Genomic DNA, 16,545 nt, shown 5'->3' on the forward strand with positions numbered 1-16,545 from the left:
TATTTAGTATTAAACATATAGGCATGTTGTTTTTTAACAACAGTCAAGTCTTTATTGATCATTAGTGGTTCCATTGGAGACACCAGACGACAGCAACAAAAACAGAGCAGCATAGAAACACTAAAAACATCCAGAATCAATACAATAAATCACTCAAATAAAAACAGCTTAGGAAGATTGTCGGTGTGGTTTTGTGGTGATGCAGGAGGTGGAGCCCTTTTTACAGCAGTGAGTTCAACATGTCATTACAACAAATCCATCTGTGGCAGGAGTGATTTGCAGGAAACTAGCACACACACACGTCATCACGTCTTTACTGTGAAACCCTAAATATGTAGGTGAAGCCATCAGAAAAGTTCATTCAGCAGCACACGACTGTTTTTGTGTTTGTTTCAACGGCTCATCTAGTTATAACACTCAATAGCGACATATTGCATATTTTATCTGATGTGAATTGGAAGTTGCATTGCTTTTATTGAAGTTCACAGTTATGTTTTGGACCTGGTAAAAGCTGGATCTATACCCACAGTTAAGTTAATGTACTTATGTTTGATAAGCATACGTTCAACAATATGAGAATACTGTACGTTTGTGCTGTTAGTTACAAATGTGCCTTGAGTACAATTCTAAGTACAAGTAGTGCAAACTCTAAAGACGCGTCCATGCAATACGTACTGAAGCCTATAACTGATCCACTTGGGTCACATTGAAACAGATATTGCCACGATGTGAAAAAGAAAATCGAATGCAGGAGAAAACTGTTGTTTCTTCAGCCGTCCACCAGAGTGGGTGGAGAGGAGGAGCACCATGTCTGAGCAGACTCACACAGCAAGACATGGGAAGTGAGGAGGGGTACGGAGGAAGTCATGCTCACGGGGGAGAGGAGACAAGAACGTTATTCTGTAATACTGGGGTCACGTTTAGGTGCTTGGAGGGTGTTTTAACACCAGGTGTGTCTGAGTGTGTGTGTGTGTGCCCTGATTGTGAGTTACTCATGTTTCTGATTGAATTGGCTGATTAAAAATCACACTCTTATTTGATTTGTAGTGCAAATGCATTTCTTCTCAGCGACTGAAGGCAAATTGATTAAATCATAATAGTCTAAACGGAGTGTGTCACCATTGTAGTAAAAACAAAAATACAATGGTGTTCATTCATGCTTGTGTGCTCACACTCTCGGCCATACACACACACACACACACACACACACACTCAAACACACTCAAGAGGTGAAACCTCCACAACGCACTTTGTGCACAGTCACACGTTCAACCAAGGTTGGTGATGTTGGAGCGACCACCGGGGGGCACCACAATACGGTGGCCGGAGCGACGTGGGATGTTGTCATCAAGCTGTGCCCCTGAGAGATCAAGACAAAATTCAACTATGAGATTTATTTACTTCAGAATAAACTAATAAACAGTATTTCTTTTGTATTTTTACCTTCCATCTAACATGAGAAATCAGTGGATTTTAAAACTTGTACAAAACATACAATGTCTGTTACCTGATAGGCTGAAGTTGGACTGGTGTAGATTGCGTATTGGTGGTGGATGGGTCGAGGTGGGTGATGTTTTTGCTGACGGAGAAGGAGTGATATATTTGGGTGTAGGAACGACATCATGCACAGGACCATCGTACATCCCACGAGTCACACCCTGCTTCACCTTCACCTAGATAAAAAACACATCTATTAATCATCTCTTCATAAACAAAATAGCTTTAAATCAACATTTGTATTACTGTGAAATATAAGTGGTAAAATCAGTATGGCTGCATAAGACAGTGTAACCAGTAAATGTTGCTTGTGCTGTTGTTATGTAAGTTATATTGTTTTCATACCTTTTATAATTAGGACTGACCTACATTTACAGTATCTTATACCAGTGGTTCCCAAATTAGGGATGGGGACCCCTTGGGGGGATTGCGAGTCACAGAGTGGGGGTTGTGAAAGGATTAAATTAAATACCATTAAAACCCAATTTAAAATAGCATATTTTAGCCATACTTGTTACAAAAGATTAAATATACGTTCAAATTTGCATTTTTTTGGTCATTATTGTTGTGTTACATCCCCATTTACTCTGACCTAGAACCATCTATAATGAAGTGTTAACTTTATATAGATACCAATATTATTTATATAGACCCTGTAGTTGCAGATATATACACTATTCATTTGGGGGCATGTCATTTTCGAGCAGGGGTCTGCTGAGAGGGCAGGTATTAAGAGGTTTAGATAAAACCAATAAAAAGGATTCCAACAATCTTTTCTTTGACCCATGAGGTGATAATGACAGATTAGTCGTCGCATCGGCTGCAGCAGGTTAATTTATAGCATTGGATAAGTTACAACATGTGGAGAACACAGGGAGAATTATCTCAAATCAATGTACTCTGGGATAATACAGGTCATAAGTCTGGCATCGTTATTTTGGGGGTGAAAAGGTTGGGAACAAAGGTTAGTAAGCCAAACGAAACCAAATCAAATTGATGTTTGTAATGTATTAGTTCAATGCATCAGCACTGGGTGTGGATGTGTTATCTAATCTAATCTTGAAAGTGGAACTATTTTTACATCACCTATTTTTCATTCTGCTTTTTTTTTTTTTTAAACGTCAGTGTTCTTTACCTGGTCCCTGAACTTGACGCGCTGGTAAGCGTGGTCCGAGAAGGGCTTGCAGGGAATAAAACGGCCCGTGCCCTGCTGAGCCTGCAGCTTCCCATCCTCATAAACCACCCGACCATGACTCAGCACCAGCGCTGGACCTCCACGACACTCCAGACCCTCAAAGATATTGTATTCTGAAGCCTGTGAGCGAGCAGGGACAAAAATATACGAAACAGAGAAAGTGAAAAAAAAGGGAATTAAGGGAGACAAAGATTTTTGTTTTCTCAAATCCTCCCCTACAATTTAGAACAGCGATACCTTTCACTGTGCTATTTCAGCAGGCTTTGTATTGTAGCTATGTCGCTTAACAGATGCAGCAAAAGGCCACAGAAGATTGGGGGGGTGAATAAGTGAGAGAGGCTTCGGGGCGACAGTGTGAATACAGGGGGATGGTGGAGAGATGTACCACAGAATGGGTGAGGGGTGAAGGGGGATTATAACCTAAAGCCGGCAGCAGTCTGGATTAGAGTGTTCGACAGTGGCAGAGCAGACTGAATACATTAACCACCGTGTCACATCTCCACTGTGTTGTGTCACATTGCTCGAGGCAAATATTCCCCTCTGAGGCCACGCAGTCTCCTGTACTTAAATACATCGTTTGGTGTGGAAGTTTAAAGGGTCAGTTTTTCTTTTTCACTCCATCAGTTTGCACAAAAAGAGAAGTTTGTCATTGTCCTCTGGTGGCATCTCACTGTGCAGAGAGTTTTGCTTTTATGCGTCCAGGTTTTTAAGAAAACCATCAGTATCTGCTGCCACCCTAATGCAAAGGGGGTGAGTGGAGTTTAAATCGTGGAGCTCGAAGGATTAAAACCGTGCAGCCCTCAGTGAGAGCACTTTTCATTGCAACTCATTTCTTGTGAAGGATGATTATTTTTCAGTGTCGTTTGTACATCATTGATTTAGGATGAAATTTTGGTTTCCAAATTTCTCAAACACGAGTAACCCGAGGAAAAAATAACTATTTGCATGTTTAAATACCACTCGAGGAAAAAGATGAAGCAGATTTTCAGGATTTGTCCAAGTGTACATAGGCAACTGGGGTTGCTTGGGTTTCTTGTAACGACCTTCATGTTTACATAACGGCTATCAGGATAGGTGCAGACCCGCAAAGATTAAATACCTGAAATCTACCACTGACCAGTGAAGAAGCCTTTTGGATGAGAGTTGAAACGTCTTCAAACACAAGCAAAACCAGTTGCCGGCAGTGGCAGATCTAGGACTTTTCTAAATTGGGGCCCATAAAGGGAATTTATACAGAGGGGCCAACATCCATGCACAATTCCTGAATGAGGAAGTTGAAAATTTAAGTCATTCCTTGTTTTGTGTTAGCGGTATAGATTTGAGCAAAGCCACACATCAATATATTTTGAGAATTTTTCTTGTTCAAGCACATTTGAGTACTTCCAAAAGCTTAGGGGATCAAATTTCTTCACAAATTGTCACATTTATCGTTAGTATTATCAGTGACGACTGACAGGACAGGGGCACTTCAAGGGCTGATCAGATTTTAGCTGTGGCCAGTGCTCCTGAAGACACCATGACCTGGGGGTGAAGAGAATCTTCACAGATATGAGAAAGTCCAGTCCTGTTTTCTTTTTGTCCTCACCGACTGCTGGACTCTGGCTGAGATGATTTTGGTGCAGTTAGGGTCCCAGATGACGATGTCGGCGTCGGAGCCCACCGCTATCCGGCCCTTACGTGGGTACAGGTTGAAGATTTTAGCCGCGTTGGTGGATGTGACGGCCACAAACTGGTTCTCGTCCATCTTCCCCATGGCCTGAGAGACAAATAAAATAAAGTCACACTCAAAGCTACACACTAGATACACACAAACACACACAGACACACACATGGTCATTCACTCACCACGCCCTTGTCCCAGACGACAACCATTCTCTCCTCCACGCCATTGGTTCCCTCGGGGATGAGGGTGAAGTCATCTTTACCAATGGCTTTCTGAGACGTGCTGTAGGCGCAGTGAGCACTGCCCACCACCTGGAGGTCCCCACTGTATTAATGCAAAAAAAAGGACAGAAAAGGATCAGCGTACTCTTAACACTGCAGTTATTAAGCTGTCAAACGTTATATTCTACCAGCAGATGTTAAAATCTTGATGTGTTGAAAACAGGCAGCTCAATCTTTGTAATCACATGACCTGTTAAAGGACTTTTGGCAAAAAAAAATAAACTAATTTCATATTCAAATTATAATGGTACTCAGTAGAGATCATACCTCCACCAATCTCAGTCAAACACAGATATCAGCCCCTTAAAATGCCTGATATTTTTTAAGGATAGATGGATAGATGATAGATGATAGATGGATAGATGATAGATGATAGATGGATAGATGATAGATGATAGATGATAGATGGATAGATGGATAGATGTGCTTCATTGATCCCACACTGGGAAATTCCTGAAAGGGTGAAAACACAACCTCCTTGTTGTCATTTCTCCTGTTAGCCACCAGCTGTCCTCAGTGAGCACACGAGTTAAAGTACAAAGTCATGTTGTGGCCTGGGGCAAGAAAAAAAAAAACAGCCAGTGGAACCAGGCAGACTGGTGCATCGCAGCTGGAGCACTGGTCCCTCAAGTATTAACTAGAGCACATAAAGACTGTTTTATCAAAAACATTATCAACACATGCTTCACCTCCTGGTACGCAAGAGGCTGAATGTGACTGATAAAGACCAAACACTATCATCACGTCTCAACCAAGCCCTTTTAATTATTTGTTAATTACTGTCATGAGCTGTCTGTTCATTGCCACGATGCAGAGAGACTGCCTATTATGGAAATAACGTTTTTTTCTGACATGAGGGAGAAAGAGTGAGGGACATGAAAGAGACTATTGTTCGCATCACTGAAAAAGAAAAAAAACATCCTGTCTCTGAAGCAGACGCTGGCCAGCAGCATCACACCAGTGGCGTGACAGCACGGACCCGCCTTGAGAAGCTGGAGTTGCAGACAAAGGGCGGAGGAGCAGCGAGGAGTGAGTGAGTGAGGAGGAGGAGGAGGAGGAGGAGGAGGAGGAGGAGGAGGAGGAGGAGGAGGAGGAGGGAGGAGTGAGGAGGGAGGAGGAGGAGGGGGAGGGTGGGTGAGGAGGAGGAGGAGGAGGAGGAGGAGGAGGAGGAGGAGGAGGAGGAGGAGGAGGAGGAGGGAGGTACTTGGTAGCCAAGGCAACAGATGATGAAGGATTCTAGCTCCTGTGCTATTTATGGAATCTGGGACAGTTAAATGTGTACGGCAGGATTTTCTGTGCATTTTGTATGTGTGTGAATGTGTGTCAGAGGTGGGTTTGGTCTGGGGTATTTAATCCTGCCAAACCACAACCTAACTCGCCATTATCACGTATTTTACATGAGACGCTTTATTAAACCGTCCTTCATCCATTATTAAGTCTCTGTCATCTCCCTCCTCCTTTCTGCCCATCTCCTCCTCATGCATATCGCTACACCTTCCCTCCATCTGTTTTCTCTCTCTCACTGAAGCTGCTGTGACATTGTGCATGGCACCAGCAGCCTGTTTGTGGCTTGAATAGCAAGCGAACGTCTCGGGGCAAACAGAGGGAGTTAGATCCTTGCCGGTGTCTCCTTTGGTGTCATCCAGCTGATTTGCATTTCACTTTGTGCAGAGGTTGTAGCTAAATTAAGCCCTTTGCCTTCACTCAGTAGTAAAGTTTATAGTCTAGTGTTTTGTGAAACACACTGTAGGCTGAGACCTAAGTACACACACGTACTTTGCATCCTGTGCATTGACTTGCTGAGAAGGTTTGGGAACGTACCAAGCCAGCATTGTTTGGAGATGGTCTGGAGTTGTGGGATCAGGACTCAGAGGAGGAGACGTCACATAAGCTGCTGCTTTGGCCCAATTCTTGCTCCAGTAGTGAGAACCGTCAGTGGCCAGGCTGGCTGTGATCGGCTCGCCAAAAACTACAGAACCTGCAGAGGAAGATGTGCCGATTATATTCAGACTGTGAACATAAGGATCATATTCAGGTTCATAATTTAAACTTGGGTTTACAGGCTCTGATGCTCAGAAAACATCACTTTTCTTCCACTGTCCATTGCTGCTGCTCCTCTTTTCAGCCTCTGTATGAAACGCTTGGTTTTAGCTCCTGTCTTTTTACAGCCCCCCTCCTGATAAAGCCCAGTCCGCTCTGATTGGCCAGGTAGCCCACTCTGTTGTGAATGGTCAACTGCTTCCAGCACATGTAGGAAATGTCGGCCTCCGCTTATGCTTTATTTGGCTTTGTTAATGTCACATCACGATTACCCATAGACTACTAACGATGCGTTTCAGAAGTTTAAGGAGCAGTGTTTTCTTTACAACAAACGTTTTTCTAACAAAAATCTATGCGACACACAAGAGTAAAAGGGAACAACTCAACAGGCATCATATGTCTCCTATAATCCTCCAACACCTGATGTAACATGTGTGTGTTTGTCCCTTTAAGACCAGGAGTGATGTTTCTCTGCTGAGCTGCTACATGTTTGAGGAAGAGGAGGAGGAAGATGATGATTCTGGCCAGTAAGAGGCCACAGAGGTAAAGACTGACACATTAATTCTCAGCCTCTGAAGAAGAAACGGGAAATAAAAAACACTTGAGAGTTTTTATTTTAAACTTTATTTTACAACGTTAAAAAAAATTCGAAATGAAAATGTTTTGTAGGAATAAAGGTTCAACTGAAAACTCCTTGGGTTTGAGGAGGTTGTTTTGAGACTTTGAGGAGGTTGTTTTGAGACTTGAGGTTTTAGATGACGCCTCAGGTCTTAAAGGGTTAAAATATATTCACTGATTAAAACTTAAATCAAAATCAAATGAATAAAATTAAGAAAACAAAGCGGCTGACCTTTCCTCCGGGCCTGGGCGATGGTGTCAGCTGCACTCTTGCTCATCACCTTAGTGATGTAGACAGGACAGTTCACGCGGTTACCAAGAGTGATGGCACGGAACACTGCCTCGGCCTCCAGCTGCACGGGGGAGGGGGGAAAGGAAGTGTTAAAACCTGTACAGTGATGGATGGCTGGTCAGACAGTGTGGTGCATGAGACTCACCTCTTCAGGACGACTCAGAGGATGGCCTTCAGGTCCAGTGATTCCCATCCCGAGGATTTTTCTCTGTTCCTAAAGAACACACAAAAAAACCCAGTTTCAAAATGATCTGCAGACACAACACAATACCTGTCAAGTCACGTTTTACCCACAATGCTTGCCTTTTTGTTCCGTTTGCTGTTATCTCATGACTGTAAAATTTGAATCTCATGCGCTGTCATACCATCAAAGAAAATAAAGTGTGCGTTGTAATCGTACAAAGCCAGCGCTCAGTGGGACGCGGGCTTCTGTTCCTGTTCTTCTGACAGCGCTGTCTGCAGCACAGTGAAATCAAAATGAAAGCCGGACCCCCACCCTCTCTTCCCTGATTTTAACTATATATACAGCATTTTATTATTATTCATCAGCGCCCCTTTATCATTCATTACTCTCACATACATTATGGTTCTCAACATAAATCCCCCCCCCGTTAATCAGGACCATGATCATACCATTAATCATGGCTTTTATCGTCATTATCAGCACCTTCGCTCTCACCATCGTAATCGCCATTACATCATCATCATTAGTACAATAACAGTCAAAAGATAAAACTGTCACTCAGAGCTGCAGCAGCAAAAATAAATCCTGTCCCTCCCCGAGACCTGCATGTTATGCAACGAGATTATTTTTCAGTGACAGTGAAGGAGAATACATGAAGAGGATTGGCGGTGATACAGTTCAGCCAATGTACCATATGTTGTTAATTATGTCACCACAGTAAACTCCTGAAGGTTGTGATGGTGCTGCGACTCATGTAGACACTATGAGCTCTACATAACTTAATTTCCTGTTTTATTTTGTTAAGTCTTCTCCTCGTGCAATTCTACTTCCTGCCAGTTTTTCCATTCACCTGTTAACAAGTTTCTCTTAACTTCTTTGCAATTTTTTGATAATGTTTTTTTACCTGCTGATCCTCTGCCTTGTTGGGCCCTCACTTTTTGTTCATTGCGTTATGTTAAAGTAAACGTTGGAACAGTGGAACTTCCTTTTATTGTTTTGCGTGACCCCAATCAGGCTTTGTGTGTTGGCCTTCACAGTCACCATTTGCCACTAAGGGACAAAAGGCAGAGGAGGTTATGGAGCTGTGTCAGCTGTTAACGGCTTTTGTCGACGATGTATGCTTTTCATTCTGTATTATTCTTTATCCCGACAGGATGCCTATCAACATCTGGCAAAGGGACTGCTGATGAAAAGTAGCCTGTCAGTGAACTTTGGTGCATTTACATTTGTATTTAATTTGTGGGTGGCTGTGGCTCAGGTAGAGCGGGTCGACCACTATCCAGAAGGTCTCAGTCTCTCCCATTCAACGTGCCTAAGCATCCTCGGGCAAGATTCTGACCCCAAAATTGCTCCTGGCGGCTGTGCTGGCAATGTATGAGTGATGTATAATAAAGTGCTGAGTGGTCGTTTAGACTAGAAAGTACTATATAAATACAGACCATTTATGAATGTTGATCAATGTACATTTTCCTTTTTCAAATAAATAAATACATAAACATAAATAAACCCACCTGAGCAATCAGGTCTCCATTTTCAGCATGAACTAACACCACAGCCCCGAGCTGCTTCAGGAAGGAGAACGCCTCGTAGAGCTGAGAGAGTCCAGAGAGCCCAGAAGAGGAAAGTCACAGATTAACATGAGGAAATAAGTGCAGTAAGTGTAACGAATGATATACTGAAACATACCTGGGAATCTGACATCTGGTACAGATCCTTATAAGCCATGTACACCTGGAACGAGTTGACACCTGAGAGGATTGGGAGCAAGGAATGTATTCATGACAGGAAGGTGACAGAGGGAAAATCAGAGGCAAGAAAAAATGTCTGCGAGTGCAGCCAAAAACATTTATCACAAAATATAATTAATAAAATCCAAACCACGATGTACAAGCTCGTCTGGCATGCAGTCCATGTTTGTAGCATCGGAGCCAAGAATTACAACTGAATTTGAAATCTGATGGAAATTGCTCACACAAGCAGCAGCCTTGGCTCTGTTACTACAATATTTTGTTGCTGCCCCCAAAGGAAAAGTGATCTTTTACTTAAAACAGATTACAAGCAAAATCTTGACACTGCCACCCTGACAGAACTGCAATCAGAACAATGGCTGTCGGCCGAGCCTTCGCTGTAAGAGGATTCAGCGCTGGGCCAAATTGTTTCTAAATCTGTCCCTATTGTTGTTGTGAAATGGGTCGAAGAACGAGCACGAACTTAGAAGTGAAGCGGGAATTCCAGTGCTGACCACAGCTCTGAAATATCATAGAATAACTACAGACTGCATGACGTACCTTTCTCTTGCACCAGCAGCTCCAACTCATCTGTAACAGTCTCGTTCCACTGGGGGATGTCTACGTGCAGGGAGTAGTCACAGCATGCCTTCTTATCCGCAGCCTCCTGCCAGTGCTCAAACGCCTCCAGCAGGCTGTCCCCGGGCTGGGGGGTCACATGGTCAACTGAGAGGTGAGGAGGGGGTCAAAGGTTAAGAAGGAAAGAGTGCAAAACACCTTCCATCCATCATCTATACCACTTATCCTTAAAGGGTCATGGGTGGGTGCTGGAGCCAAACCCAGTTGGCATAGGGGCAAGAGGCGGGTTCATCCTGGACAGGTGGACAGCGAATCACAAGGCCCATAGAGACAAACAACCATCCACACTCACGTTCACACCAGTGGTCAATTTAGAGTCTCCAATTGACCTAACTCCAGTCTGAATGTCTTTTGGATTTATGGGAGGAAACCAGAGAAAACCCATGAAAACACAAAGAGAACATGCAATCTACACACAGAAAGGCCAAACTGGCTATCAACCATGGTTCCTGATGTTCAGTATTTAATTTGGTCACAGACTGAATTCCAGACTCACTGATCATGGTAGTGCCTCCAGCAAGTGCAGCCTTGGTGCCTTGGAGGAAACCATCAACAGGCTGGGTGCCCAGAAAGGGCTTCATCAGACAGGTGTTGACATCTATGCCCCCTGGTATCACCATGCGGCCGTTCGCCTCGATCACCTCGACTCCCCCCGGGACAACCAGATTCTCCCCCACCTGCCTGCCGAGGGTCAGGAGGGTGAGATGGAGGCAAAAAGTATGAAGGGGTGCAGAGATGATAGGAGAAGTGTGTATGTGTATGTGGATGTGGATGACATGGAGGTTGTGGAGGATTGAACAGTGGAAAAGAAAGAGAATAAATAAGGGAAATCATTATCAATAGAAAAGTAATCACTCTAAAAACTTGTATTTTATGCCTATGGTGTTTAGTTCCTGATATACGCACTTGATGACCCCATCCTCAATGTAGACGTCTGCATAGAAAGACTGGTCATCGTTGACAACCCGCCCTCCTTTGATCAGCAGCTTCTCACTCTGCAGGGGAGGGATACAGAGAAAGAGATGGAGAGAGGGAGGGATGGAGGGAGGAAGAGGTGCAGGAGGGGTTGAATCCAATGACATCTTGATGTATTGCACAATCACATATGTAATGCATGGCTTTATAGCGATATTATGACTCAGTGCAGTGGAAAAAGAGAAGTGGAAAGAAACGCATGGCCCCACTGGTGCTGTTCATGGGTGGGGTCTAATACAAATATTAACTATTTAGCATTTATCACAGATTTAAAAACAATCAAACACTGAGTATTGAAAGGCCTGGTGTTAAAACAAGCACGATTTCATCAGACTATCATGTGTCCACACTTTCTACCAACATGACTGGCAACAGCATAAGGGAGGATGTTAGGTCTCCATGGTAACCAGTGATCATCCATGGTTCGAGATGACGGCAGTAAGGACCCTGACAAGAGGAAATATGTGACTGCAGTGACATGAAATGCAATGTAATGCAATAGTATTCCTTTGTATTCACTTTGCATATAATATTAGGCTCATCTGGTATGATAATAGAGGTTGTCTGACAAGAGGAAGCATCTTTGTTCAGATCCAGCCTCACACCTCTGAGTTGGTCTACACGAGCCGTTGTTCCCGTGCGACTCCAGACTCAAATCGACCGAGTTAATCCCTCTGACAAACTGTCAGATTACACAACACTGTCCCAACCTGAGCAGGGGTACGGGCTCGATTTGACGCAGGGACACTGACAATTGTCACTTCAGTGTCGTGGCTTTGCTGTTTGACACAGGAGATCCGGCACCGTGGAGGGGCCTTCTGCTCTTTGCTGCCTCGCTAAGAATTTAATCCCCCCCTCTCTCTGCCAGTGCCGGCAGCAGGGATTTGCATACACAAGCGGAGAGAGAGAGAGCTTCACCGGCCAGGCCGCCGGGTCTCTTACCGTCAGGTGGGGGATGCTGTTCTTCCCGTGGTAGCAGTTCCCAGACATTGCTTTCTCCGTACCTCTGCCCCCGGGCACTCAACTCAGTACTGTGCTGCCCTGCTCTACAGCTCCGCTCCCCTTGTATCTTCCCCTGGGGTTTGTTGGTTTTTGTTTGCGTGTGTGTTTGTGTGTGTGGGAGGGAGAGAGAGAGGGAGGGAGGGGGGAGCGACGAATCCTCCGCCGTACGGCTGCGTAAAGGATGCGTGGAGTGCGCACAGCGTGAAGCGTGCTGCGTTCATGGCACCGACAAAGACGGTGTAGACGCGAGCTCCCTCACACCCCCTTCTTGCTCAGACACACACACACACACATTTTCGTACTTCTATCTTAGTGAGGACACTCAATGGCATAAAGCATTCCCTAGTTCACAACTAAATCCAACACTAACCTAATTCTAACTATAACCCTGATGCAAGTCTTAACACAAAAACAGACATATGAAAGGAACTCAGAAAGTGAGGACCGACCAAAATCTTATATGACTTTCCAAAGCATTCCTCACTCCATAAGGTCTAGGCTCAACATTGTTCTCACAAAGACGTCTAGACAAGTACACACACAGTCACGTCTCTATGACTTCAAAGGACATTATATTGCCTTACAAGGATTTTGAGGAGACTTACTCTAATCTTACAATTTGCCAAACCTAAACCAAACTTAAACCTAAACCCAATCTAACCTTTAACATAACATAAACATAACGTTAAGATAACCTTAAATAACCTTAAAATTGAATGATTTCCAATTTATGATTTAGGTCCCCTGAACATAAGTAATACCTCACACACACACACACACACACACACACACACACACACACACACACACACACACACACACACACACACACACACACACACACACACACACACACGTGAGGACACAACAACAATACAGCTCGGCTCAGTCGGTCGCTGTCCACTTCAGCACCACACTCGTCACTGAGCCTCTCCACTGAAGGTAATTCTTTAGGGATAAATCCTGATGGCTTATAGACAGCAGTTCTAGTTTTCCAAAATGAGGCCCACAGCATCTTTTGTTTAATTATTTAAAGATATTTACATGCTACTTTCATCCAACATAAATAATACTCTCTGTTCTTTCTCTAAGTGGAGCAATAGTTCTCCTCCAGGCCTACATCGGTTTGTTCCTAAAATAAACTATTTATTGGGAAGCCTTTACATAAATGAAATCGAACATTTCAACCAAAAACCCCAGACAGACACAGAGAGAAAATGCCAAGAAGTAAAACCATCATCCATACCTTTCCATCAGGGGTTTCCTTCCCCGATGAATATCTGACCTCGACGCCGGCGTGTGAGTCGTCGTGCTCCCCGGGCGAGTTGCCAATGGACCCCTCCTGGGCCTGGTTGCTGCCGGGCGTCTTCCCGGTGGCTCCATCACCGGTGTCCAAGAGCCTCTCCCGGCTGCCGCTCCTCGGGGTGCGGCTGCCTCTCCTCCCCACCGCGTAGTTGTCGAAGTCGATGGTCTTGCTCTCGAACGCCCCCTCCACGGAGCTGAACATTCCGTAGGATTTCCGATGGTTCGGCCTGGTAGTGATCGGCCCGGCCAGGTAGACCGGCAGCTCATCCTCCCGGTTCCACTGTCTCCTGCAGTCAGACATATTGTGTCTTCACCCCCGCCCCCCAAATCTGTAACGATGGAGACAGCAGCCTGGCTGGTTTTATGTCTGTAACCGGGTCAGGGTCCCTCCTCCCGGGCTCTCATTCGATGCTGTCATCTGTGAAAAGCATGCAGTTCTCTCCATGCTACCTAAGAACCCCGCCTCTTAATACACGCACACACACACACACACATCTACACACCCGCGCACACACACGAAAACCAGTGAAATGATGCAGGGCTCCAGTTTTGAGTGCTGGTATGTGGAAAGCTTTACCTCTGCAAGAGCACATTTATTGACCATATAGTCCACACACACAAATCAAATAAATGCATGGCTTTCTACCCCCCACCTCTTTGTCTTTGTCTCTCTAACACCCCTCTCTCCTTTTAAATGTGGGGGCTGTGCATGAGCAGATCAGCGGATTAGCAGCCTGTGTCATCTTTTAACCCACATCTGCAGGGACAGACAGATTGGAAAAAGGACTGGGTGCCATCAGAGTTAACGGCTGTTGTCACCCAAGGAGCCAGTCTATAGGCCCTTATCACAGTACACACACACCGTGACGTCTGCATAACACACACACTCACAACTTATTGACTTTTGTTTATTAAAGGGCCTCTAAAACTCCTCCTCATCCCATCAACAGACAGCAGATTTACATGTTTCTTTACACACTAACACTGAATGTTAGATGCACTCAGGTAGTTCCCCCCAGATTTAAGACATCAATTTAATTTTGAATGTATAAAAAATATTTTGTACCTTATACACATAAATACTCACTGATAAGCTCTGATCAGACCCTCTTCATTGTCCCCTTTGTAAGCAAGGTGGTAACAAATAAATTTAAAACATCTTGTTTTTTCTTGCCTATATGTTTTCAGTAATGATATCACTGTTCTATCTTTAAAATTATTTATTGCACTTCATTTGTTCCTTATTTATCTAAAGATCAACATATTTCTCTTTCTTTTAATCATGTCTAATTGTGTAGCTTTTTATCTTTCATTCTGTCTGTTCTTACTTAGTTATCTTATATTCTGTTGTTTTTTGTTCTGTTCCAAATTATGTCTCTTGTCCTGCCATTTCCCATTTGTAAGGGTTTGGGACCTGCTTCTGTTCAGTTCAAGACATGACCATGTGACAGAGAGCCAGCATGCACCTGCACACTGACACTGAAGCAGATTTGAAATAATTCAGTCATCCTTCACTTTACTTACACCTGCACTTTACCTTCTGTGACATGTTAAAAATATCTGCTGTGTAAAACGGTTTATTGAGCAGCACTGGCAGAGAATGAGTGCACCATGTGGCTCAAGTACACTGTGAGGTTCTGACCTGCAGCAGGTGCTTTTATCTCGACTGACCCCGAAACCAGTGACCTGAACGCTCATGGGACGATTGCTGGTGTGCGCCATCAGTGAGAATTGAGCAGCAACAGTTGTTTTCATGGCCCATGGGGGATGCTGGGAAAAGAAAGCGAGAGGGATAGAGAGAGAGAGAAGCTTGGAGCTTCCTGCTCAGTACTGAAGCAGGTGGACAGCTCCCAGAGGGGAAAAAAACACAACACAATGCATTCAGCATTACAATGCACATGGGTCTATGTAGAGTATCTATACCTATCTGGCCTATAGCATATACAGTATATGTATAAACTTTACAATATGGGTCTAAATCATATTTAATTAATACATAACTAATGTAGTAATTTAGGATTTATCAATGGTTCCTGCCTATTGGCTCATCAACTGATATTAACTCACAGTCCAGCTGCTGTGTGTTTATTTACTGCATCAAATCTGCTGAAATACATAAAAAAAACAGGATAAGCTACAATTTCTTAGAAATATGAAGCTTTTTTTTATCAAACTGGTGCTGAACAACTAAACCTCCTTCAGGCTGTCACTTTCATGCAGGTCTATGACCCAACTGTGAGTAAATATTCTGACGGTCAAAGAACTCAAAGCGAATCCAAATCAGAACATAACACAATACAACACATAAATTATATTGCATTACAATGCACACAGGTCTCTGGTCAATCAGTGTATGTACATAAACAGTTCTGGCACCAACTAGAGTGTATATATATAAACACTTCATAATAAGGGTACTAATCATTTAACTCATGTAGCAATCTAGGATTCAAGATGATCAAATGCCTGAATGAGTGAGTTTATATTAATAGTAATGCTTAATGGGTCATCAGCTTATTTTTACCGACATTATGTTACTTATATGCCCTCAAATCAGCTGAAATCCAATAAAAAGGACAAATCAGTCCCACGCATTATCAACCTTTATGAAAACAGGATAGACTACCTGTTAATATATATAATAATAGCTAACAGACAGGAAAAGCTGCTTTTTATCATACTGTTGTTCGCATGAAAACATCTCTAGCTGCTGCACGACAAAATCAGCTTCATACGTGCATAAAATATGAATGTGTGCGTAACTGTGAGTCAGTATTCATCACCTGATGATCCAGGAACTCAAAGTGACTCCATTAAATACAGTGAGGTGATAATTTCGTGACAATGAGCAACTTTTCACCTGCATTATTGAAAAGTTAAATCATACGTTCCTTAAGCAGTTGATGTATTATGAAGTATAAGTTATTACAGCATTGTCTTTTCCAGCATTTTAGAAGACATCTTGTTTTAGACAGAGATCATGGGTAAAAGATGTATACAGTACATTTTAATCTAGATGATGTCACCATTCTGATGAAATAATTGCACATGCAGCCTCTCTAAATATGAATGACCCATTATCTATAAATTGATTAAATCTCTTTTCATTCTTCATTATTCTATAATT

At 43.4% G+C, this 16,545-nt stretch overlaps 1 protein-coding gene across 2 annotated transcripts; it reads right to left on the reverse strand.

Moving 5' to 3' along the window:
- Positions 1-26: 26 nt before the first annotated feature.
- crmp1 (collapsin response mediator protein 1) lies at positions 27-13,905 on the reverse strand. Of its 2 annotated transcripts, none has more exons than XM_035145714.2 (14): positions 13,360-13,905; positions 11,043-11,131; positions 10,633-10,817; positions 10,059-10,223; positions 9,457-9,518; positions 9,282-9,362; positions 7,732-7,800; positions 7,527-7,647; positions 6,458-6,614; positions 4,538-4,679; positions 4,278-4,448; positions 2,633-2,812; positions 1,508-1,673; positions 27-1,360 (listed from the first exon to the last, which is right to left on the reverse strand). In XM_035145714.2, exons 1-14 carry the CDS (start codon positions 13,717-13,719, stop codon positions 1,269-1,271), a joined length of 2,040 nt encoding a protein of 679 aa, XP_035001605.2. In that variant the 5' UTR covers positions 13,720-13,905; the 3' UTR covers positions 27-1,268. The 2 variants fall into 2 exon arrangements, with proteins under 2 accessions (XP_035001605.2, XP_047194196.1); XM_047338240.1 differs by lacking the exon at positions 13,360-13,905 and adding an exon at positions 12,054-12,253.
- Between the last annotated feature and the right edge of the window lie 2,640 nt (positions 13,906-16,545).

Source organism: Hippoglossus stenolepis, chromosome 2 (assembly GCF_022539355.2).
Source record: "Hippoglossus stenolepis isolate QCI-W04-F060 chromosome 2, HSTE1.2, whole genome shotgun sequence".
Classification (NCBI taxonomy): Eukaryota; Metazoa; Chordata; class Actinopteri; order Pleuronectiformes; family Pleuronectidae; genus Hippoglossus; species Hippoglossus stenolepis.